This window comes from Falco cherrug, chromosome 10 (genome assembly GCF_023634085.1).
Source record: "Falco cherrug isolate bFalChe1 chromosome 10, bFalChe1.pri, whole genome shotgun sequence".
Taxonomy (NCBI): domain Eukaryota; kingdom Metazoa; phylum Chordata; class Aves; order Falconiformes; family Falconidae; genus Falco; species Falco cherrug.
Genome location: NC_073706.1, coordinates 7,384,122 through 7,409,734, shown reverse-complemented (window position 1 = coordinate 7,409,734; position 25,613 = coordinate 7,384,122). Strand labels below are relative to the sequence as shown.

The 25,613-nt window shown below is 39.8% G+C and overlaps 1 protein-coding gene across 1 annotated transcript; it reads right to left on the bottom strand.

Annotated features, from left to right (window-relative positions):
* Positions 1–619: 619 nt before the first annotated feature.
* Positions 620–25,613, bottom strand: CSE1L (chromosome segregation 1 like). The gene is made up of 25 exons (XM_055723089.1): positions 25,460–25,613; positions 22,661–22,756; positions 21,964–22,106; positions 18,315–18,416; positions 17,731–17,876; positions 17,321–17,411; positions 16,946–17,053; positions 15,963–16,055; positions 14,550–14,717; positions 14,324–14,453; positions 13,543–13,608; positions 11,447–11,649; positions 10,070–10,154; positions 9,244–9,305; positions 8,358–8,494; positions 8,093–8,196; positions 7,432–7,529; positions 6,382–6,532; positions 5,641–5,849; positions 4,896–4,993; positions 4,619–4,704; positions 3,435–3,516; positions 2,845–2,991; positions 1,844–2,075; positions 620–1,154 (listed from the first exon to the last, which is right to left on the bottom strand). The coding sequence occupies exons 2-25, from the start codon at positions 22,743–22,745 to the stop codon at positions 1,065–1,067; spliced, it is 2,916 nt and encodes a 971-aa protein (XP_055579064.1). The 5' UTR covers positions 22,746–22,756; positions 25,460–25,613; the 3' UTR covers positions 620–1,064.

The following is a 25,613-nucleotide window of genomic DNA, read 5'->3' as shown; positions in this document are numbered from 1 at the left end:
GAGACCTCACTCTTATACAGGAGTTTTTCCAGTCTCTATAATTAGATTTATTTATATCCCTGCAGTACCAGTGCTCTAAAAGCCTATGGTTTAGTAGTTTGGTGCCCAGGCCATCTGAGAACACAGTAAGGCTCAGGCATTTAGTCACGTAAACAGCCGTAACTACAAGGTAAACGGATGCATTTAGAACTCAAGGCTACCAGAACTCAAGGCTACCAGACCTAATCAGCATATTTACGAGGAGACAGGGAGAACATCCGAGTTAAACTTAACTCTAAGATCACTGCTTCAGTTTTAACACATCACTAAAAATCCACTTGGAGACTGACACCCTCTCTAAGAGGGTGTATTACTTGCTTGTACTGCGCTACACTGACATGTCTCGTTCGAAGAGAAGGGGTGCACCTGTTGATGAGTATCAAGAGTGATAATAGCTTTGGATCTTCTGCCAAAGTTTTAGAATTGCTCTATATGCTCTTACAATGTACTTAAACTATTATTTAAGATAAAAGAAAAATCCTCACAGCCCCACTATTTAATTTCTACCCTAAATTTAAAACATTATCTTTTTTTAAACCAACTACATTCTTCTAAAACAGTAAGCGCACAGTGACAGGCATTTTAAACAAGTACTTCTTATTTATTCACAATTTAGATAAAGTTTAAGGAAAGACAAAAGAAATACAAAGGACAACATCAAAATGAAAAGGAATTTTAGTGACCAAAGTGAGTTTCTACAGCCAGTGCTCTCCATACATTTCAAAATGTTATCCAAACACTGCAGATGCTGATTTCAAATAAATCCAATAACAAACCGCTATGACTATTCCCTTTGAAATTAAACTGGGAATGGAAGTTAGCCACCTTTTATCTATGAGTACACAAACCACCAAATTCTTTCAGTTTCGGCTTAAAGCCACATCTATCTTTTACAAGATGGATTCTGCAATACATTTTCAAGTAGCATTTTTCATTTTGTCTGAGCTTTGCTATAAAAAAAAGTCAGTGTCAACCTTCTGTTATAACAAAACAGCTTTTGATCTTGCTTGTGGAATATATGCAATTCAGAGCAGTGTCACACTTGCAGCTTGGAGGTATCCTTGGAGATACTGCAACGCTTCTGCATTCAGACTAGTACTCAGCATTGATGGAACCTTAAAACATACGATAGAGCAGAAGTGTCATTGTGTGTATACATTAAACTACTGCTATTATCCTGTTAATCACTGTGTCAACATATGGTACAAAGTCAAACGACATCCTGAGAGCAGCAGTTTTTCATTGTGAAAGCAGTTGCTGGAATTACAATTCCTGATGCTGACAGTTTTATGCACTTATCTGAATCAAATATGAAAGAAGAGTAAAGAAACCCTTCAGTTATTAAAGCAGATATTTGGATGCAGCAAACACCCGATCTCTCAGACAGTCTTTACTTACCAAAATCTTGAACAAAAAAAAGACACTATGGGTTAAAATAGTTATCTGTAAACTGAACTTGTTTAATTTAACACGAATTGCCTGAAATTTCCTGAGTACGTACAGTTGAACTGGAGTCAAGTACTAGTTATATACGGACAATTGGATAAATTTTCATTTAAGAAATGGCTATTTAAGCTTATTGCTAAATTAATTAATGTGAAAATATGGCCCTTCTAAGGTCATTAGGGAAAAAAACCTTGCAAAAGGTATATTCCGTTAAAGAATAAAAGAGAACATTACCTTGCATTCTGTTTATGACATCATTTTGCTGATTATCAAACAGTAGCAAAAGGGACCCATTAACAAAAAAGCATTTATTCTCTGTAGAATTTAGCATTAGCCTGCCATTGTAAAAGTCACCTACCCTGCCTGGGCATGCCGTAGACAGTTTGTGCAGAGACTGTGCCAGATGGATTCTAGGATTGTTCACCATTTGACCTACAGGATCGTGTTCTTTTTTTCCAGCAAAGGCTAGCTGAGAGAATGCAGTCTGATATCCTGGAGTATCTTCTATGTCAATGAAGTGTTCTTCATCAGGGATAGTGTCATCCTCAGGCAATTCAAAGAGGCCAATGAGGGCCTGCAGCAAAGGAGTCCTATATGTAAAGGGGGGAGGATAAATTTTGAGTGCTTAAAATATGTTAGGACAGGGTGTATTTTACAAGAATGTTCAAATTACTTGGAACCCTTTACAATTTAGCCCCTGCAGGTACTCGCTTAGCTACTGAAATGTTAAGTGTCTAGTCTAAGCTGGACTAGAAGAGTTGTGGATCTGTGCATTTTACAGGCATAACGCAGACGCTCATATTAAAAGCATGATCAACGTATTTATTTTTTATCAGGTCATACTGTCATGACATATACCTAAGAATAGCAATTCTTTTCCAGATTATACCTTTTCTCCCAGTACTTCTTTTAAAAGAAATTCTAGTTCAGGGATCCAGTCATTGTCATTAAATTTAGGCTACCTGACATCCTAGACTGCTAAACTGGCTTACAACCTTCCCAGAGAGCTTTTCCCAAAATTCTACTGTCAAGCTAACATCTTACAGCCTCTCTGTCAGGTTGTAAGCATGCTCAGGCCTCCCGACTAGCTTTTCAGAAAGTATACGAGCTAAAAAAGAGCAGCCTATTTTCTTAAATGCAGTCCTAGCTAGCCCAATTAGTGCTACCTCCACCACAAAAATCTCAAACCAGTTCTGGCATCTGCTTTGAAAAGCCTAAAACTCAGCCTCATAACAATAGCAGGCCTGAAGAAATCACAACAGAGTTTATTTGAAGAATATACTTTGATGATAGCTCACATTTTTTAAAAAAATAATCAAATAGCCTCAATAACAGAACATGAAGAAGTGTCCTACGTACCACAGCTTGGTGTACTCCGTGTCCATCATGGGAGGACATTCTGTTAATATTTTTGTAATTCCAACAGCACAGATTTTCTTTTCAACTTGTCCAGACACTTTCTGGATTTCAGGAATTATAATTTTCTCCAAAACCATTCCAAACATCCTATTATGACATTAAAAGAAAAAGTATTAGAAAGCTTTCTTAGCCTTACTGACTTACTTACCCCCCCCCCCCCACTATGAATCAATAGGAAAAAGAGAAGAGCAGGTAATTTGTTAGGATGCTGCCCTGTTGCAACGGATGCCTAGCAGAAATTTGAGCACACAAATTTTTCACAAAGGAAAAAAAAATAAAAACATCACTTTTTCCTTTTTATGACCTGCTTAGGAGGTTAGTATCTTGATGAGGAACTGTGGGTAGCAAATCAGAAAAAGAAAAATTGCCAGAAAAATAAATCAATCACATTAGAACAAACATCTGGCTAGTCAAATTTGTGACAAATAGAGTTCTCAATTTAGCTAGAGACAACTATTTCCTACTTTAAAAGATAAAAACTACACAGTAGTTTTAAATTAAAAAAAAAGTCAAAACCAAAACATACTAACTTTGGCTGTATGCTGTCAAATATTTCCTGCAGAGCTAATGCCCCGTATTTTATGCAGTACAAGTTAATGAAGACCAGGAAACCTGTAAAAAGAAAAGGGTCAAATTAAAACTCAACATGAAAGTCAATACAAGCAAAATACATTCTAACAAGTTTTTCAAGGGGATAGAAACAGCAATCTTTATAAATGTTCAGTTCTAATGAAATATATTAACTCGCTACTTTGGAAGTTTGCTTAACTTCTGATCTTTTCATGTACTGCAACACACTAAAACATGGCAGTAAGACAACTAAGACAGGATCCAGTCCTTTCCCCCCTTACAGCAGTTATAAAGCATTAGAAAAGCCATTAACAACTGTTTCAGATCAAGTATCAAAGGAACTCTTCAATACTTTTAGCAGAGAACTTCATGCAATGCAGTTTTTCAGATCAGTTGCGAATCCCTTTGCTTGGCCTTTGTACCAGAGCACAGATACAGTGCATTAAGAGCACCACTTCAATTTTGTTTGTGGAAGACCACTATAAGCAATCCTATCACTCTTGCTCCTATTAGGTGGCATTAACCAGACTTCAGAGGATTAAGTAACAGACATTGCATAATTTGTTGTAGTGATAGTATTAAAATCACTTAATCAGCACGACAATCTCCCTGCTTGAGCAGGAATAACCGGAATATCTGTTTCAATAATTTATCACAGCTTTGCTAGTTTAACATAAAACCTTATCAATAACTTAAGTCACATTAAGGCAGAATGACTCAAAAGTATAGGATATTTAACAGTAAAAACACACAACTATATGTAACAAAAGGAAGTATGGTCAGTATTACTTTGTTGTGTGCAAGTCTGCTGGCATTAGTGGAAGATTAAATGGAGACACTTTCATAAAATCAATGATATCACACAGAGTAAGACAGCAAGGGGAATACACAAGTCTTTTCCCTTATTTTAGTTCCATTTCCCATTCCTTGAAATTTCATGAAATAAGTGTCACCTCCTGTGGCAGCTGCCCTATAGGCCACCCTTGATTACACAAATAATTTGAAGCAAGTCACTGATGTTAAGTCACCAGTATCCCTTCATCCGCATAATCACAGGACAACAGGATGCTTATCCAGTACAGCTGCATGTTCTAAACTGTTGGCATCACCGGTGCTGAAGCTTTTCCTGTAGCAAGAAACTTACTTTTAATAAATTTTGTTGTTTTGGAATTTTGAAGTCTTTGGAATAGTAGAATGAAGATCTGTTTCCTGTACTGGTCAACTGATTCACTGGAAATTAAAAGAATAAGTTATTCAATTCATACTAGAAATTTACTAATCTCATTTCACATAAAACACACATAGAATTGTTCAAATGTGACATTTTTCAGTTGTTAAATATTAACTATGAAGTGTACAAACATACCAAATATTAAAGTCTGCCGAAGTTAGTTTGGAATGTAATTTCAACTCATACTCACGGAGGCATATGTTCTATAATACTGTTTAGAAGATAGAATCCTTGATGGTCATTAGCTTTAGAGGCAATCAACTTCTGGAACACACCTAACAATCCAGGCTGTAAGCAAAGCAAATACAAAACTCGATACAACAGTTCTTCATACGTGACCTACCAGAAAGCTGGCTCTTACCATCCAGACATACACCAAGGCAAAAGCTTTCCCAACCTAAACTAGGATTCTGTTTCTGTAGTTAAGGACAAGGAAGACAGATTTCTATCAGGACCAAGTGACATTCCTTTGAGCATTAAGATTAACCTTGATCAAATGAACACCAAAGCCAATTTGAACATGCATGTCTGCTTCGTCAATGGCACTGTCTAATCAAGTCTGACTATAGCAGATCATGCAGCAGAAATAACACAAGTTAAGTATGCAGAATAAATCTCCCACTGAATTCACTAATCCTCAGATCTCCCAATATTTTGGCTATTTACTCCTAAAATAACTACGTGCAGCAATTTTACATCTTAATTGACAAGAGCATGCCAGTCTAGGATTTATTTTATCCACAAAATGGAAAAGCATCCAAAAAGCCTGCATCATAATATTTTCCGTCTTTCTACATAAGCACCATTAATTTAAAGAACAAGTACATATTCTGCACAAGTCTAGGTATTCACTAAAGGAAAAAGTTCCTCATAGTTTTTGATCTTAAATTAGCATGTCTAGAGGCATACACTGTGACTAAATCAATCCAACTTACAATTTTGTCAGCAGCAGCACTTGCTATTGTATTGGCGCCCCGCTCTAAATAAGCCTGCAGGAGTCGGACCAAAGGAGGAATGTTTCCTGTCCTTTCCCATAATACTGGCTGAAGTAGATGAGGAAACAATGCCATATAGGATGATGGGATTTCATTTTTATGCATTTCTAGAAGTAGGGACATCACTTGAAACACATATGGAATGAACTCTGGAAAAAAAAAAAAGGTGACATTTACAAATGCAGCAATTTGGTCACTGTCAATTCCTAGGAACCACATAACTGTTGACTGAACCTACAATTTTATGATATTGATTCCACCAATTGTATTTTATGAATCAAGATTCCAACAAATAAAACCTTGGTGACATGTACCACTTCCCAAATTTAACTATTCCAAAAATTCACAAGTATTGGACATCTACATTTCCTCTATCTATTAATGTTTCAGAAGACGGAAAACAAACTACTAGAAAAAAAGGCAATTTAACAAATAATAAGCAGCTGCTTTAGAGTTGTGACTGCTAGATATTTAAAAAATATGGCTTGTTTTAAAAGTAAGTTAATACAGTCAACGTACTCTATGGAACAACCCAGACGCATTCTAAAAGTGTTATTAGGACTGTGAATATGCTGTGTTCTCACTTCAATTTCCTGTGTTACAGGAAAACTGCCATGAGGTAAATCATAGCAACCAGCTGTAGCAGAGAGAGAGCACAAGCACTTACAGATTGTAATTTACCTTGCACATCGTTCTGTAGTATCTCAGTGAACACCATAAACAAAGCCTCTTCGAAGCTTCCAACTGCATCAGGGTTTGCTTTGCATGTTATCCTTATCGACAGGCATATGGATTCAAACATGTAATGGTTAAAGTGAGGTTTGCTTGGATTCTAAAAACAAGTTAGAAACAGATAAATCAACCCAAATTTGCAGCCAAGTCACTTATTTAGCAAAATATATCTCTTATTTCAAATGAAGTGTAAAGTAGCAATTAGGAATAAAGAAACTTATTTATGACTTACTTAATACGTTAATGAATTTAATTCTATATATAAAAGCAAACATTAAAACCTTTAAAGCACAAAGGAGAGGTGCTTTTTATAAATACTATAAAGACAAATGTTTTTCAGAAGCTCTGCACAAACTAGCAAGCAGTTAAAGTATCACAAAACAAAAAATGGAGAAAAATCCTTTTCACACCTTGCCTCTAAACATCTAGTCCATTCTTTATTGAACACTTATATGCTACAGCTAAGTTTAAAACTATACATAGCATAAGGTTTTTGGATCGTTGATGAAGGTATTCTAAAGCACTGCCTAATGTCAGTGTTCAAGAGTATTAGCCCACCCTGACAAAATACCAAGAGAATTTTACACACCAAAAGCAAGAGGGTAATTTATTTAACTTAATTCCACATTTCAGTGCCTAAATTTAACATTAGCCTCAGAAGCGTCGCAGACAAAGAATAAAAGAGTTGTGAGAAAAAACAAATTATTGTAATGGTGGCCTCTGCACAAGAAACCATTTATACTACAACACACTAGTATTACGGAAAGATTTCATATGCTGTTTCCAAATTTCAGATGAGGGCAGAGGCAAATGATTTAAAAGTACATCTAAAAGAAAGACGGTACTTCACTAGGAGCATGTTTTAACTTATTTTCGTCAGAAAATACTGAACAATTTAGAGTGTCCTAACAGAACACAAACAATGAGGTATACATAAATCTTTAGAAAGACTGCTCCGAAAGGCAGAAAGTGAACATTTTGCTCAGCCTGTTTCCTTACCTTACTGACAGCCAGCAGTTTCTGTGTAAGCTGTGTGATGACAGAAGGGATGTATGGAATTATGGATTCCTGTAGCAGAGAAAAACTCCTCATGATGGCTGCAAATAAATTGAAAGTATTATCTCCTGAAGACAAACATACACTTCTGTCATCCATCATATGCCTAAATCCCTTTCCTTTTGCTATTAAATTGGATTCCAAGAAATTAGGTACAATAAGAGCACCTGCTGCAAGAGCCATCAATGTATAATCATGACAAAAGAAAAAGCAAAGCCTCATTATCTCTATTCTATAGACGGAGCAAGATTAAGCAACTTTGCTAAGACCACCATTTATCTTGGGCAAGTCTCAAATCTTGGCATACTATTAGCCATAACCCACTCACATCGCCTACTCACACTGCTCAGGTAGCTGTCTTGACTACCATTTCAGAAATCATTTGTCACAATACCAGTATGTTTAGTGTTTCTCTTCGGTACCATAGGTTTAGTCAAAAATAACTTAATACAGCTCGGTACATAACTGCAGGCTGCACATACCTCTTTAGCATGTTTGCATAAATTCGGTTTTTCAAATAAAGGTATCAGTAGTCTGTAACTAGAAGCCTTTACCACAAGTTAATAAAGTGACTCTTGTACTGCAGAACTCCTAAAGCATTTACCTTTCATAATGTATTCATTTTCAGATGAGCCAGGAAGTGTCAGCGCTTTGAAGAGGTTCGTTAATAGCACTTCCACAAATGGTGCCATTTCTGCAGCTGTAATGCTGTTAAGTAAAACACAGCTCTTTAACGATGAGATACACTCACAAACTACAAGCATTTTACAATATTATTAACACTAAGAAAAGATCCCTTACAGATATTTCTCATCCTTAATGGACAAAACCTACGTAAGCAATGAATTTATTTCTGCTTGAAAACTTACAGCGTAGTATTATTTGTTCCCCTCATAGTAAACAGCCTTTCAAGAGCATGTGCTGCGTAAGTATGGACAACAATACTTTCTGCTTGAAGATGATTGATTAAGAGAGGAATAGATACCAACAGCTGTTCTTTAGGTACCTACAAAAAATACAGCAACAAATTATACATATGTTACACAAAAATACAGATGGTTCAACACTAGAGCATAACCACTCTGAGCTCATCAGCTACAAACTGAAAGCTTGGCAGAGGAAGAAATCTTAGAAGGCTACTCCAGTTGCTAAATCACACCTTGACAAACCAAGAGGTACCCATTTCTGTCACTGTCCATATACCTCCCCCAAACATTAATATTCCATTTGATGGACAATAAGTGCATATATTCCTAATGTATATTTCTTTTTCCATTTTACTTTGCCTTAGTGGGGAATTAAAAAAAATAAATCAAAAAAAATCAGAGCTATTTCATAAGAGATGAATAAAGAATTTAAAATTTAGAAGTAATAATATATTTTCTTACTGCATCTCAGAGATCAGGAAAGTTAAAGGACAAAGTTGCTGTACTCTTTAGCAGCAACTGCAATGATATGAGCAATCAAGTATATTTAGACTAACGTTCACTTGAAAAAGTCTGAGTGTGTCACAGAACTAAGCATGCTATGTTCAGTGCTCCCATAGCATATGGATAGCATACAGACTACATGTTAATTGGATATTTATAACAATATCATTTACTTTCAAATCTAAAAATTCAGCATGAAGTGTTATATATGACTATCAAACACCTGTTGAGTTAACATATGGCCAAGCAAGATAAATTAGGCCTGGCAAGTATAAAGTAAGAAACTACAATATGTTTTTACCATAAGAGTAGAAGAAAAACTTACTTGGTTTCTAAAAATCATGATATATTTGATACCATCCGCTTTTAGCACAGGGAATTCATTCACTGCAATAGAAAAATATGCAAATTGTGTTGATACTTTTCACATAAATATGATTACTGAATATATACTTTACACAGAGGTCACACTAAGTCACAATTTTTCTCCTGAAAAACAATACATCCAATATTTTTCTGTGTTGCTTAGATTCTCAAGTTCTGTATGGGCACTGTTAGAATATCAGTTTTAGGTACAAATCACACCCCAGTACCACTGAGTGTACAGTCCAGCTCTTTCTGATGAAGTTTCCCCTTCTGGCTCTGATTTTAACAGCCTTCAGTTACACATTCCAAGACAACAAACTACATTCCAAATATTTTATGACGAAGCATAAAATTAGGATAAGTTATGTGGCTTAAATCTAGACATCCATAATCTCATCAATATGGGCTGATACAGGCTACAACCCAGCCTTCAGTATTGGAACTTTTCAGAGTTCTGTACAGCACAGAAGTTTGCCACATGGTCTCAAATACAGAAATCAAATTACTTCGATTCAACAAGCTTAAGCATGTAGCGGATAGCAACCATGTGTGTACACCCCCTGATCTTGGAGATAGCATGTAGTAATCCACCTTTGTTTAAAAGCTCATTTGTTGCTGGTCAAACAAATTTTAATTACTTCCCCCCCCATGTTAACTTAACCCCCAGGTGTTAAGAGTCTTCTGTCTCAGAGATTAGACTGATATATGAGTGCTTGAGCCTTAAGAAACAATGGTCAATGTCAAGGCTGCAGCTAAATCACATATCAAAATTAACATTAACTTACCACTAGCAGACTTTAAGTCAGGCTGAATGTGATTCACAAAGAATTCTGTCAGATTAACAAGTTCATTGGCTTGTGTTATTCCATGCTAGAAAAACAAAAAAACAATCAACTCTGGTTTTAGATGTTGTCATTCAGCTAGTTTTCTTACTCATTTTTATGTGCTTTTATTAAAAGGAACCTGAGGCACGCATGCATGTGATTAGATTGTTGAAACTGCATCTTTAGCAAAGCGCCAACCATTTTATGTTTTCAGTGCCTTGGTTTCAGCTGTAGCCCTACTGAGGTTCAAAGTTACCAGCTCTGAGTGGAGGAATACAGCACATAACAGGTAATAATCAACCAAACTTTTAGAGAGAAAATATCAGCATCTTGCTACCTTGATACTTTTTTTGTGATGGGCCTTTTAAAAAAGGAAACATTTAGGATTCGAATCCCAGTTCTGAATTAGGGCAGCAAAATAATGACTACTTAGTTTTCACTTGAAAATGCAACTAATTTTTAAAACCGGATTTGCATATGGATATTTATCAGTCAAGTATTCTAAGTGATGTTATCACATATTTGCCGCTACATAGCGCTATCATTAGCAATTACTGCGCAGTAGTGTGTAGCTAGAGTTTCAGGAGAAGACCAAGAACCTCCAGCAGAATTTCATAAAGGTACTGTACAACATGTTTTACTATGTTTGCCTCAAATAAGTCTTGTAAAGCCACATAGATTTTAACTATAATAACACTTTAAATACTAGTATATTAAAATCTGTTCTGTAGGATAGTTGATACAATGCAACTGTTTCCAAATACAGTTTAGTTCAGGTGTGACTTTTCAATGTATCCAGCCTATTAGTTGCTTTCTCCCAAACAAGACCCATTTCCAGCCATCATGAGCATTCCCATGACACTTCATAATCAAATCATAAACACTCAAACCACAGGCAACACTGGGAAATATAATGACAAGAACTGTAAAAGTCACTTAAATTCCTTCTAGTCTGCTTAACATTTCTGATCTACTTCTGCAAAGCTAAATTTGGCCTTCCATGGCTTACAAGCTCTAGCTCAGCACCATTTAAAAGCTCAGAGGTTCTAGTCCTAAGCTAATTTTGTTTCTTTCTCTGGCTGCTGTGCACTTGCTAGTAAGACCTGCCAAATGGTCACACATGGTTGCTGACTTTGCCCAATCTATCGGAAGTTCAGATACCACCAAATTACCAACTGTGATAGGATTAAATAACGGACAACTTTTAAACTCAACAACATTAAACTACTACAAATATAGTTAATCCCATCCTGAAAAGCATAAAATGGACTGCAGGCCTTCAGGTACACTATACTACTTGAATACATATGGATCAAAATGAATAGAATGTAAGAGTACCTTCTGTGTTTGAGCTTTGGATGCCAAAGACGTAACAAGGTAAATAGCTGCATCTTTGTGCTTCCAGTTAACAGATGGATTCTTTGCATATTCTTGCAGCATAGAATTAACATAGCCAGAAAAAATCCCTGTCACAGGTCCTTCAAAAAATTTGCACAAGCCTCTGACTAGATCACAAGCTGCTCTGCGCCTGGTGTCAATATCTGCATGAGAACCAAAGACACTTTAGATATGAGAAAGTATACATTTTTCATATTAATAAATGTAATAATAATAAATTAGTAATAATGTACAGCTTCTCAAATTACAGTCACGCTTTATGTTAATCATTGCAATCCTCCGCTCCGAAGTGTAGGAAAACATTTAAGTCTTTTACTCACTGCCATAATAGGGATTATTTGTACAACAAAGAGAGGAGAGGAACAGACACCTACCACCACTGCATGCGTATTCACAGTTCAGCAAGCGTGCAGGGGGAAGCTTTTTACTACCTTTACAATTACACCCCCAATTGTACTGGGTCTGGTTGGGATGGAGTTAATTTTCTTCATAGCAGCCCATATGGTGCTGTGTTTTGTACGGGTGACTAGAACTGTTGGTAACACCCCAGTGTTTTGGCTGTTGCTGAACAGTGCTTGCACAGTGTCGAGGCTTTCTCTTTTTCCTGCTCTGCCTTCCCAGAAAGTAGGTTGGGAAGTGGGTAAGAACTTGGGAGGGGACAACTCCTGAACAGTTGATCCAAACTGACCAAAGGAATATTCCATGACACATAATATCATGCTCAGCAATAAAAACTGAGGGGAGAGGGGTTCTGCGGAGGCTGTCATTGCTCAGGGACAGGCTGGCCATCAGTCTACCCATGGGAGGTGGTAAATCATTGACTTGCACACCCCCGTTCTCTTTTCTTCCTCTTTCTTTCACAAGCTCTATCCAAGAGCCTTCTTTCTTTTACTCTTCCTATTCACTCCCCCATCCCATTGCAGCAGGGTGGGGAGCCAGCAAGCTACTGGATGGCACTTAGCCCATCACACCAAATCTGTACATTTTTGTAAAAAAACAAACAAACAAAACCAACACAATAAAAAAACCCAACCTATACACATTCCTAGTTTCAAGAAAGGAAAAAAGTCATCAGCTGGCCTTTAATACAATATACTAACGCAAGAGACAGAAGGAAAATGAAAGCAAGTGAATTTAAATGCAACAGAAGACTTCTTTAAAAGTAATCTCTGACGAGCACAAATACTTCTTGCCTCAGTTCTCTTAAAAGCAAAAGTAGCTAACAAATAAAAGCTTCACAAATACCTAAAATGCAGCCAATCCTGGATAAGAATGATAGAACATTTGCTTAAAAATAGTTGAAAAACATTTTCCTCCAATTTTGTCCTCCACTGCAAGCACACAGTAATTTCTTAAATCTATTATCAAGTGCCATTAATCTAAAAGTGTCAGTCAATAAATGGTTAGTAGTGCAGAAGAGCATGTCCAGAATTGTCACACAGATCTAGTTTTGGTTCATCTGTGCTCTGACCTGGCTGCAGACCAGACCAGACAACTACAATCAGAAGATCAAGTAGCTCTGTTAGCATGGCACCGTGTTTTGAGGACAGTTACTCTACTGGTTTGAACACTGTGCTGGTGTACAAGGGTTGGCTGGCGTCCAGCTGGCTCGATCACAGATTTGTATGCAACACCAGTCAGAATTTCAGTTTAAACATGATAGACTACTAAATACAGGCACAGCCCCTCTATGTTATTTAAAACCCTACACATAAGAACTAAATACACAACTGTGGCTACTATTCACCACTGACTTACAGGCTGTATTTGCTGAAATGAGAACGTGTGCAGTGCAGGAGACTACCAATCCAATTAAGGAAAAAAAAAAACATATAAAAACATTGTTCAAAACCAAGACACTGTGATGGGCGTATTGTGACGGTGGACTTGATCAAAAACTGGATAAAATCTCTTGGGGGAGGGAGGAACCTTTCTAATTTCAAAAATACGTTGTTATAAAAGCTTCAGTAAATTCCTTCAGCTCTTAAGAGCTATATTTAAAGAGCAAGTATTCTTAGTATAAATCTGTGGATTACCAGATCCTTCCAAATCCCTTCTGATATATTCTTCAGAATTATCTTCAAATGCTTCTTCATCAGCCGCTGAAAATATAAAATAGATAGAAGTTTAAATACTGAGGTCTCTGTTTTTTCTCGTAAAAAGGTGTATTGTTATCTATTTGCTATTTTTTCCCAAGCACTTTCTATTAATATTATATAGAAATTAATCAGAAATATCCAGCCAAACTAGCCTGTTTGGCTTGCTTCTGGCCCACAAATTAGTCTTTCACACTCATGAGCTGATGTAGTCTGATTAAAAAAAAAAAAAAAAAAAAAGACACATTCGGCACTAAGTATATTTAAAGAGGCTTCCAGAATCATAGACTTAAGAGACAGAAGCTCCTTATCACTGCAATCCATCTTCACTGCATCTTAGTTACTACAATCAATATGAGGCCATGAAAACTTCGAAAAATAGACATTACAATTTAGTAGGCCTGATATCCACGCCTATTTAGACTCCTTGAATTACTCTGATAGTCACTTTAAGCATGTGAAGTTATTGGTGGCACATGACCTAGACTTCATATACTGGGATCTCAAATGGAAAAGACGACAAATTAATAAGTAATAAAAATATATTCACACAATTCTACAAAGCCGCCATAGGACAGCAATCTGTTGTAGAAACTTGGGTTTGAATCTAGTACTGAAGTACACACTAGGCAATCCCCAATTCTTAGTCCTGCAAAGCAACGTGTCATTATAATTAGGTAGATTTTATTGTGTCTTTGAAACCTAAGTCTCAAAAAGTTACCTCTAAATTCCATATTGGGAACAATAACTTTTTCACAGATACTTGTCAATGTATTCTGGTCTTCAAACAGATGTTTGTAATGTGGTCTCTCACAAACCGAGGCCAGAAACTGGATTGCATTACTAACCAGCTAGAAAAACACAAACGGAATACACACAGTGTTAGCATGACTGGCCGATTTGTAATTCATTATCAAACTTGACAAGATCAGTTTATAACAACTTACCAAGTCGTATTTCACTTCCTGGCCTGTCGTGACTAACAGATTCCAGATTGCCGTTACAAAACGTGGCAGGTAGGGTTGAAATTCTTCATCGTATTTTTGAGCATATAAAGCAGCATTATCACAAATTTGTGATTTCAAGAGCTCCAGTAATCCAGCTTCCTCTTCATCCTCACATAAAACAAAATCAAGAACTTAAACATCCAAACTTCAACACTACTTAAAAATATCAACATAGTTGAATGAAATATTTATACTATTGTTGTACCATGTTTTAAACAGAGATGAAAGAAATCCCTCTCACACCCCTAGAATTACTTAATTTTGCTGATTTGTACTCGAACTCCACTGCAAGTTATAAATCATACCTACATTTCAAATGGAAGTACTATGCACTTTAAATCATTTAGACCTGACAAAGTTTGACGTGAAATTAATTTACAAATATAATAGGAAAAAGAAAACACAAGGCACTGAAAACATATGCTTAGAACACATTGTATCTTCCTACTTCAGACTGGAATAGTTGTGAAAGTAGTTCCTGCCCCTTCCCCATACCAGCACAGATGCTTGTAACCACAAAGCAAAGTCAATTGGGAAACAGAGCTGGAATGAAAAAAAACCCCAACCAAACACCAACCCAGTTCTGTCACCCCACTTCCCCCAGTCCCCACCTTTCAGTTTTAATGCATATCACTTCCTGACCTCAGTTCAGCACACAGCTGCATGAATGTCTGTGTCTGTGCTGTGCAATAGCCCACAGACACGAGAGAAAAGAGCAGCAAAGCTTCTTTAGCAGCAGCGTCCAGCACAGGACACAAGTAACACGCCTCCCTATGTACTGCAAAGTATTACAGAGTTGCTTTGGCTCCATCATGTGGCAAACTACTGTACCGTATCTGGAAGACAGCATTTGAAATGCAGAAAGCACGCACAAAATTAATTTGAGATTTGATGACTTGGTATCAACTTTTACCTGCAACACTACTAATTCTTAGACAAAGCAAATGCTGAAATACTCATGGATGCCATGTCTTCTATGTTCAACTCTTTCCAGTTCTTTAAGATATCCTGTTTTCTAAAACATAATGCATGAACCAGCTGAAAGGTACAGAAAACTTGAGCACTGTGACTCTAATCATCAGATGTCTTTGAAAGAATCTACTCATTGGTGAGTATCTGTAATTTGATTCTGTGCACAGCTGGGTATACCTGTAACTGAGACACATCTTCAAGAATTGCACCTCATATTTCTTAGACAACAGGGCAACTTCTCTTAAACTCCACCTCCTTATAGCCATTCTATTCCTTTGTTTATCCAGTAAAGAAAACATTACATTCTTCAGAGTTAGAACCAAGCTCTCAGTCAACTCTCTCCACTACACAGGCAAACCAGGAGGTTTATGCAGTACTTACATCCGTCTGCAAAAGCTTATTATCTAAAGTTAAAAGACTATGAAAATTTGTCATCCATGTTTCCATGTTATCTTCAAAAAACTCCGGAAGATCCTGTGAAGGAAAAGCATAAATCTACATTTTAATTCCTGATTGCACTGCTGCGATAACATACCTGCATTGTAAGTAGTATGTACCTACCTTACAGTCTACTGAGGGACAATAACGCATGGAAAACAATCTTCAAAACTAAATGCTATCCCCTCCTGCTCCCAAATGAAACCCCTCCAGAGGCTTTGGAATACAGTATTTCCAAATAAACTACTTGCTTACATGCTATACAGCTTACACTTTTGTAAAGGAAGAACCTTATTGCCTCTTCTCTCAGAACAAGAAAGTACAAGCCTCCCTTTTACTCCAGCTTGCTCTTTTGCCTGATATGGAAGAACAGCACAAGCAATCAAGGCATGACCACCACACTTCACACTTAACGTTTGTGTTGAGACATTAAATATGTCACCTCAGCAAAGTAGCTTTTTACCATTTTTCATACAGCGCATTTGATAATGTTAGAATTTCAGATCTGATTTCAAAACAAAAAACCTCACGCTGCTTCCAGAATCACTTGCTTCTATAGTACCACAGAGCTACTAGTTTTAACTGACTTTCACCTGCATGACTGAGTTCATGTCAGTACAGCCATAGTTATAAAGAAGCACAGTGAGTACAAACTGGGCGTTTGACTTCTGCCCTTCACAGCTCATACTCTGCGAGCTACTCACACAACACCTCCTTTGTGCCAACATCTCCTTAGATAGGGCCAAGCTAACATGTTAATTAACCCCATCCTTACTGTGCCTTTACTCCAGCATTGATGCAGACTGTCAACTTTTGTTTTGTGATAAAGCATGGCCTTAAAATATGCCTCAAATGAATCCTATAAATAAAAGTATAACAGCTTCGTGAGATCAAAGCAGAACTATTAGAAAAACAAAGAGATTCACCTGAAAATTTAAACTGTAGAACAGCTTCGCAATCAGAATGAGAGAAGAAAAGAGAACCTTCAAAGCACTAGCATCATTTGCATGTGTGCTGCAAAGTTCAATAGTTGCCTAGAAAAAGACATAAGATTCAGTCAAGTAACACACATGAAAACCACTTTGACAAGAGGTATCAAAAATGTCATCTTTTAAAAACTAGAAAATACAGTTCCTTTTCCTCCCCTTATTGATCCTGACAGGTCTCACTTCATGACTTTATAGTCTGAACTTCATTAACGGTTTCAGAGCAACTACTCTTAAGTTTCCATTTCCATTACATGCATTCACAAGCAATTCAGAACATTAAACTTGTTTTACAAATGTTTTAACAAGAAATACCTTAAAGAGATTTGTCAAGGGCAAAGCAAAGGCATCAAGGACAAGCTTGATCTCTGTCCATAATTCGTTGGACTTAAATTCATGGCGGTACCTGACAAGTGAAAGAGAAAAACAGGAAAAATAGAATAGTTTTCACATTTATTACCAAATTAATTTGCATACATTTAATTTTTTGTACTGAACCTTGTAACAAATATTTGTCCAGTAAACAAGAACTAAACAACACAGTTCAAGACCACGCAAGGTGTACAATTTGACAACCACTTAAAAGTCTTACTAAAAAGCCAGTAAGCCTAAGTAGAAGCCACAACTGTAGACTTAGTAAATCTGTAGAATTAAGTATAAAGGTAAGAATTTAGAGTTGAACAAAAATTTTACAATCCATACAGCAACTCCCTTATTTCCAATACCTTTTAAATAAAGAGTGAGCAGTGCGAAGGACCCCATTGATGACGTGGAAATCTCCGCTTTGAAAGCGATTCACCATTTCTGTCAGTAAGTCTGGCCACTTCTGAGGAAAGTCTTCCCGACCAATAATACTAATTGCATCACTTAACTGGAAAGGAAACATAACCATTACATGTTATAATAACAGGCTCCTCTTTACGAAAAATGCAGCAGTCATGTCAGATGTTGCAAACATTGAGAAAATGCCTGTTGTTCTTGTCAGATTCAAAAATCATTGGGCTAAGTATCTACTATTTTTCACCACAAATGAATCAATTCCACTCTAAATTAAATGTGTACACAAAGTCTCACTTTCTAGAATTACTGTATTTAACTGCCTAATGCTAGAACTTAGCTGTAAGATTATACAGTAATAGTCTTTAAAAAAAAAGACAAGTAGAAGTAGCATTAACAATATATTCAGAGTTATTTGGATTGGGATGATCTCATTGGTAAGGGAACTGAGCTCTGCCAATAACCAGAGCCTCTAGACACGCTTAAAATATTCCAAAAGTCTCATGGACACAACCAGGAATTGACATACTACCTGCTTTTGAATTTGTTCCGGGCTGCTAAGCATCAAGGGCACTATATTAGCTTTAATAGCTATCCTGTCTGATTCACATATCTTGTTTGGTTCATCTTCAACCTAAAATTAAAACAATAATTAAGTCACAGGCATATCAGTATACTCCAGGCAAGAAGCGAATATTAGCATTTCAGAAACCAATTGCTTATACCAATTTATGTAACTATTACATTGTTAAAGAAACTAAGTAGATCTGTTAAAGATACTGCCTATAATGAACCTGTAACAGCAGTACCTGAGAACAGCTGAAAGAAATTACAACTTTCTGTGAAACCCTGAACTGTTTTTTTCTCCTTCTCTAACAGTCACTTTTCAAATCGGCGATTCAGTAGCACTAAGGGTGGGTGCGTATGCCAGTAACATATAGAAGTTTCACCAACAGTCTCCTCTACCACCACACCTAATCACGTCTCTGTCCTCACTTCTGCCAATCTCAAAGATTTATTTTGTGCAAGCTGCCTTAAGCCATACTTTCTAGAAATTGTACATGAAAATGCGGGTTACACAATCAAACCTGCAACATTAACTTTAAGACTTATCCAATCAGTTCAAAACATCCATCACTTCAACATCCAGTCAGTCAGTCAGTAGTGCCAAGTGGTAGTAAATTACAAAGCTTCTGCTAAAGAAATGAAGAAAGAAAAGGAGGCTTGTCACCAAGCAGTGACAGCAGTGATAGTCACGTTATCTGTAACGACAGCACCCAAGTTCAGTAACCTAGAAATGATACAGCAATTAGAAGAGGGAAGCGCCTCCAGAGAGCAATTCAGTGATCGGACAATGCCTTAAATCAGACAGCACTACCACCCTCCTTCTCACCTCCCTTCCGCCATCTTCCCATGAGATTAAAACCCCCAAAAGTAACAATTTCAGAATTTCAGTTTATGCTTAGTGGTAACACCGGTCACCAGCGGTGTTCCCCAGGGCTCAGCGCTGGGGCCAGCCCTGTTCAATGTCTTTACGGATGATCTGGACGAGGGGATCGAGTGCACCCCCAGTCAGTTTGCAGACACCACCAAGCTGGGGGGGAGCGCTGGCCTGCTGGGGGGCGGGGGGCTCTGCGGGGGGGCTGGGCAGCCGGGCCGAGGGGCCGAGGCCACCGGTGTGAGGTTCAGCGGGGTCAGTGCCGGGCCCTGCCCGGGGGTCACACCAGCCCCCGGCAGCTGCGGGCTGGGGCAGGGGGCTGGGAACTGCCCGGCGGGAATGGGCCGGGGGGGCTGGGCAGCAGCCGCTGGGCAGGAGCCCCCAGTGTGCCCAGGTGGCCAAGAGGCCAACAGCAGCCTGGCTGGTGTCCCCAGCAGTGTGGCCAGCAGGACCAGGGCGGCGATCGTCCCGCTGTGCTCGGCACTGGTGAGGCTGCACTGCGAGTCCCGTGTCCGGCTCTGGGCCCCTCGCTGCGGGAGGGACGTGGAGGGGCTGGAGCGTGTCCAGAGATGGGAACGGGGCTGGGGAAGGGGCCGGGGCACCAGTCTGATGGGGGGCGGCTGGGGGAACTGGGGGTGGAGAAAAGGAGGCTGAGGGGAGACCTTCTCACTCTCTACAACTACCTGAAAGGAGGCTGTAGGGAGGTGGGGGTCAGTCTCTTCTCCCAGGTAACAAGCGATGGGACAAGAGGAAACAGCCTCAAGTTGCACCGGGGGGGGTTAGGTTGGATATTGGGAAAGAGTTCTTCACCTAAAGGGCTGGCCAGGATTGGAACAGGCTGCCACGGGGGTGGTGGGGTCACCATCCCTGGAGGTGTTTAAAAGACATGTAGATGTGGCACTTAGGGACATGGGTTAGTGGTGGACTTGCCAGTCCTGGGTTAATGGCTGGACCTGATGATCTTAAAAGGTCCTTTCTAACCTAAATGATTCTATAAAAAAGCAGTTATAAAAATAAGACACAGAGAACTTGCTTTTCCTTTCTATCACATTGCACTAAATCAGAAGAATGTACAGAATCATTATATATACATTAAAAAACACAAAAAGATGATGATCTTTAAAACCCAAGCTTTACAAGTTTATATGATGCGAAAGGCAGCAGTAACTGTACTCAGCAAGCTCTAAGTAGGGAGGCAGGACTGACTGACTGCTACGCATTTAGACAGATGAGGACAGAGGTAGTGGAGAGATCAGCAACAACAAATCCTACTATGGAGTTATTGATGAGACTTTTCAAAAAAATAAGACCTTTTTACAAGACATAAGAGGCAGCACATAGATCAGTATTCTGTACATACTTGAAACTAAAAAAAGCAAACTCCTCCCTCGCTCCAGACATGCCCTGTACATCTGGCTCTCCAGGCTCTACCAGACTGAAATCCTTGAACAGGCAAAACACTTCTACTTCCACCGAGCTTTGTATCAGCCAAGTTCAAGGTTGCTAAATTAAACCATGTGATGTAGGTAAGCTAGCTGTATGGCTGTGCTTTATGTTCACACAGCTGCTCTTGAAATAAAAGCTTCTGTTTTGGACAAAACAATGTGCCTGAAGCCACATAGCAATCATAACAGCCCTCTGGATGCACTTACCGCATAGCATCTCCACCTACTCCAAAACAAAATCTCATCCCGAATTACATCAGCAATCCACAAAAAGGAAGCTACTTACCAATTTTTCCATAACAGAACATTATTTCTACTCACAATATAGTACAGATATACAGATAAAGATGCAGTTTGGGAGAAATGATTGAGAGTGCGGTATTACAAAAACAAAGTTCTAGAAATATCATGCCAGACAATGTGCTGATCTGGTTATGTTTGATATAGCTTCTTAGTGTTAGTATGAGGGGGAGGGGACAAATCACATGCAAATTTTTAAATAGGTACCAGCTAAGATGCAATGATGACACACTTATCAATTTCCCCATAGTAAAGCAACATTATACATGTGATACTTTTCAGATACAAACAGGACTTTCAGTGAGACAAAGTAGAAACAGTATCCATTAAAATCTCTCATCACTAAAGGAGTTGAGCTCTCAAATGTAATACTTTCTACCATAAATTAAATTCCGTGAATGTTGAAAGTTCTAAATCAAAACCTTTTCTGACCTCTTTGAAACAAAGGATAAAATGGGATTAAATGGCAATACTTCCATTTAATTCTACAAATACTTCTAAGTGTTAAACTGGCAAGGCCACCAAAATAAACTGCCCCACACTATTCTGCATCCCAGGATTTACATGAAAGAGAAGATAGTATCATCACTTTCAGCTGCAGTGCTGGCTTGAAATGTTTGTAACACCATGACAATAGATGCAGGCCAAATTGGCCAGCTCATGTGTATAGACACAGTAATTTTAGTTTAAATAATATTACTGTTAGTTAAATGAGCTTTAAGTATTGTGCTTCTGCAAAATCTGCATGTAATATTAGAGAAAATTATTTGTTCATCATTTTATCACCTAGCTCTAGTTCTTTTTAATAGAATGGACTCCAACAGTCCACGTTTTAGTCCCTCTTCAGTAAATTACACCTTGTGTTTGTTCTCCAAATGATCTACCTTCTTTCACAGAGTACAGATGTACACACATTCTTCAAAGTTACTGTATAATATCTTATCGTACCTTAAAAAGGATTATTAAATCTTAGCACAACTACTCACTAGGATACCTACAATTCTCCAGTTCCTTTTGATATAATTCTTGAACGTTACAGATGCACAAACTTTGATGACATTTTCCTGTGATTTCTCCAGTAGCGTTAAGAGTAACAATGGATAATTCTGGCTTCCTTCAACGGACTCAAGAAACTTTTCCGCTGTAAGAGAATATACTAAGGTTAGCAAAAACTGAACTGATTTTTTCTAATGGGATCTTAGGATTCCTCAAGTGCCTATTTAAAATAACCAACACATGAACATTTGCCCAGTTTCACAAGAACAGAAACACAAAACAAGCCTGACAAATAGTGCTGTAGCTTCTTTACTCCTAAGCTCTTTAACACTTCTGCTATTAACAAAAGCTCTAAATTCAAAGCAGGATGTGGAAATATTGCCTCCTCACCATTTTTAAAAGCTGTAACCTGCTAGAAGTAAATCCTGTGAACAGCAGCACTGTTCTAAGTAAGTGTTTAAATAGAACAGTAAAAAAAAATAATTCAGGCATATAGGAAAATAAAATTACAAAAAGCAAACAAAATAAATTCATATTTGTAACCATCCCTCATTAGTTTTTTGGGGTTTTTGTTTTAAAAGGATACTGAGAACTTCACCAAAGAGGATATTGCATAAAGATCCACTGAAGTTTGCTATCCACAGACAGAGGAGCCAAAAAGAAACTAAACTTTATTGGTCACCCATGAGAATCACTTACCAGGACGCCTTATAGCAGGATCTGGATCTAGTGTTTTCTTTAGATACTCAGTTAAAGTCTGTAAATTGGCATCACTCAGCTCCATTTTGGCAGAACCTAAAATCCACAAGTAGTTCTGTTATAAATACATATAAATCTATCCTCTAAGCTACACACAAGCAAAATTAGATTCCACAGAAGACACACATCAGCTCTTTTTGACTATACCTCATAAAACATGGTCCTACCTTCTACGTTTCATCCAATAAAACATCAGTTAGTGTGCACCAAGCACAAAACAAAAAAAACATTCAATTTCTCCAGCTAGGTGTAACTATTATTGTCTGGTTTATTGAAACCAAACTCTCAGAACAGGATCATACATCCAGCAAACCACAAACCTGGTTCAGCCAAAAGATGATCTCTTGCTCTTTCAGGACAATAGGAATTTGGTTTTGCTTTTAAAGAACTACTATCAGCCGCAGAAACCTGCTCCTGGTTGAAAAAGCTGAATAGTCCTGCCCTACATAATTGTAAACAGAACTATTCAAAGGGTACTGGAGAGTCAAAGCTTGTTTAAAATTAAATACTCATTATCAAAGAAAACTCTCAACAGAAAATTAATTTTTTATAAAGATACAAAAGACTGTGCAAAGCCAGAGGGTTTGTCCACCCTGTAAAATTAACTTAGATTAGGGTGGGAGTTAATTTAAAATGCAATACAGAATAACTCTGGTGCAGTAAGTCTAAATTACTCTTCTCCAGTAATCCTCCTACACACATTCTCATACTTACCACAGTGACATATTAACTTCACAACTTTAATTGGAATAATTAAAATTACAGTAACACTACAACTGCAGCAAAACATGCTTTAATGGACATGTTGGTCAGGATATCATCATCAATTCTGCCCACCTCTCTTACCACCACCAGCACAATTCACTCAATTCAGATGTAACGACGAAGCAAAGATTTCCATTTTTTCTCTGAAGTTTCTAATTAGTAAGATAGACCGAAATCTCTCTGTCCCACTTTGGATATGTTTTATGTTGCTTATCAGTGCAATAAACAGTTTCTATTTAAGCATGCTTGCAAAGGCAGGGAGTTTCAACCACACGGTTTTTACTTTAACTATGGCATCTATATCATTAAAAAACAGCAACAGTACCCTCCTGAATTAGAAGAATGTTAATGAGTACTTGAGATCCCAACATGTTTTGCAAAAAGTAAAAACCCGCCTGAAGAGTCCTGCTTCGCATGTAGCACGCCCTCTCCCTTTTGGGGATTTTCTTATCTGTAGCCTTGTTCACCAATTCCCATCCGCCAAGAAAATCCCAATAAAGTACAGCACAAGCAACCAGCGCCAGGAACGGCTGGCTCACCCGCTGCACAAAATGGCCTTGTGCATCACCACTATGATGTTGAAAGTAGTACTTAAACCTTTCATAATTAACAAAAATACGAATTACTTGCTCCAGGTAATTTTGTAAGGCTGAGGTGCAAACCCATAAAGAAATCATTGACCAAGACTAAACCTGACTCAAATGCGAAGCCAAACTGAGAGGCCATGTCAACCCCGAAGGGCCTTTCACCCACACCCCACCTACTCGTGCAATACAGGGGCCCACGCCAGAACCACTCCCCTCACGCTGACTGGGGGTTTACTCTGAAGGCCAAACCCAAGGATTTGAATCCATTACTCAATCCCTCATGCAAGAGAATGAATATTTTCACCTGCTACCTGCTCACTCGTATTTCTCACTCTTCCCCTAGCTATTTTTTTATTTTGTTTTCCACTCCAGAAAAGCGGTGGTACCTGCTCGAGGCTTTCTGCTCTTTGTACCTCCTGAAAAGGCCACCGAAAGTGTTTTGGGACCAGCTCCTGAGGACCCCGCGGTACCGGCTTCAGCCAGACCCACCGCCCGGCAGGGGACAGGCAGGGCCGCCCTCCCCCGCCCCTCGGGCCCTGAGGAACCGCTCCCGCCCCCCCCACCGCCCCGGGATGTTCATGGCCCGGGCCGCACAGGAAAAGCGACCCGCACACTCCCCTGAGGGCCTTCGCCCTCGCCTCCCGCCACGGGGCAGCCGGAGCGCGGCCCCGCCGCGACGCTCCCTGCGGGCCCCCCGGGCCGGCCGGCGTGAGGCAGGGCGGCCGCCCCGGAGCTCTTCAGCGGGGACGGAGAGCGGAGCCGTCCAGCTCCGGCCGCCCCCGCTGCCCCCCCCGGCGGCGGCGCGGCCCCCGCAGCCCAGCACCTCCCAGCCCTCCCCTGCCGCCTGCCCGGGCCGGGGTCGCCGGGCGGTTTATCCGGGTGACGGGGCCGCTCCATTCCGCCCGCTGCCGCCGCCAAACTGCGCCGCCGCCGCGACGGCGGCGCTCCCGCTGCCTCATGCGGCGGCGGCCCGGCTGGACCGCGGTCCCCGCAAGGCGGGCCCAGGGCCAGCCCCGCCTGCCCGGCCCCCTCGGGCCCCGCCCGGGACAACGCGGGCTGCCGGCCGCGGCGGAGGAGCCCCGCACGGCACCGACCACTCTCAGACTAACTTGCTCCCCTCCCCCTCCCCGCCACCTCCAGACTGGCAGCGGCGGGAGCCAATGAGTGGAGCACACTGCGCAAACCCAGAGGCCGCCGGCCAATCGCGAGCCGCGCGAGGCGGGCCGAAGCGCCCCAGCATGGTGAGCTGCGCCTCTCGCTGCGCCGCGGGCCCAGCGCCCGAGCCCAGCGCGGAGCGGAGCGGCGGTCGGCTGCGGGCCAGTGCGGGCTGCCGGGCTGCGGGGCCGCCCCACCGCCAGCATCGCCGGGCGGCGCGGCCCAGCCTCACCTGGCGACTCCCCGCGGCGGCGGCTCCGAGAGCTCCGGCTGCGCTTCACATTCAAACCGCGGTGAGAGGGCGCGGCGGCGGCACCGTGACCGCATCACGCTGGGCGGCGACACCGTGCGGCGGCCGGGCCAATCGGCGGCCTCTCTTTCCCCGA

What these genes read in the sequence shown, in the direction of transcription:
- CSE1L (XM_055723089.1), bottom strand. Translation starts at nt 22,745, where the DNA reads ATGGAGCTGAGTGATGCCAATTTACAGACTTTAACTGAGTATCTAAAG. An exon ending in TCAAAAGGAACTGGAGAATT is followed by an intron (nt 18,417 to 21,963) that starts GTAGGTATCCTA and finishes TTTTAATTTTAG; the next exon opens with GTTGAAGATGAACCAAACAA. An exon ending in CCAAAGCTCAAACACAGAAG is followed by an intron (nt 10,155 to 11,446) that starts GTACTCTTACAT and finishes TTGTTTTTCTAG; the next exon opens with CATGGAATAACACAAGCCAA.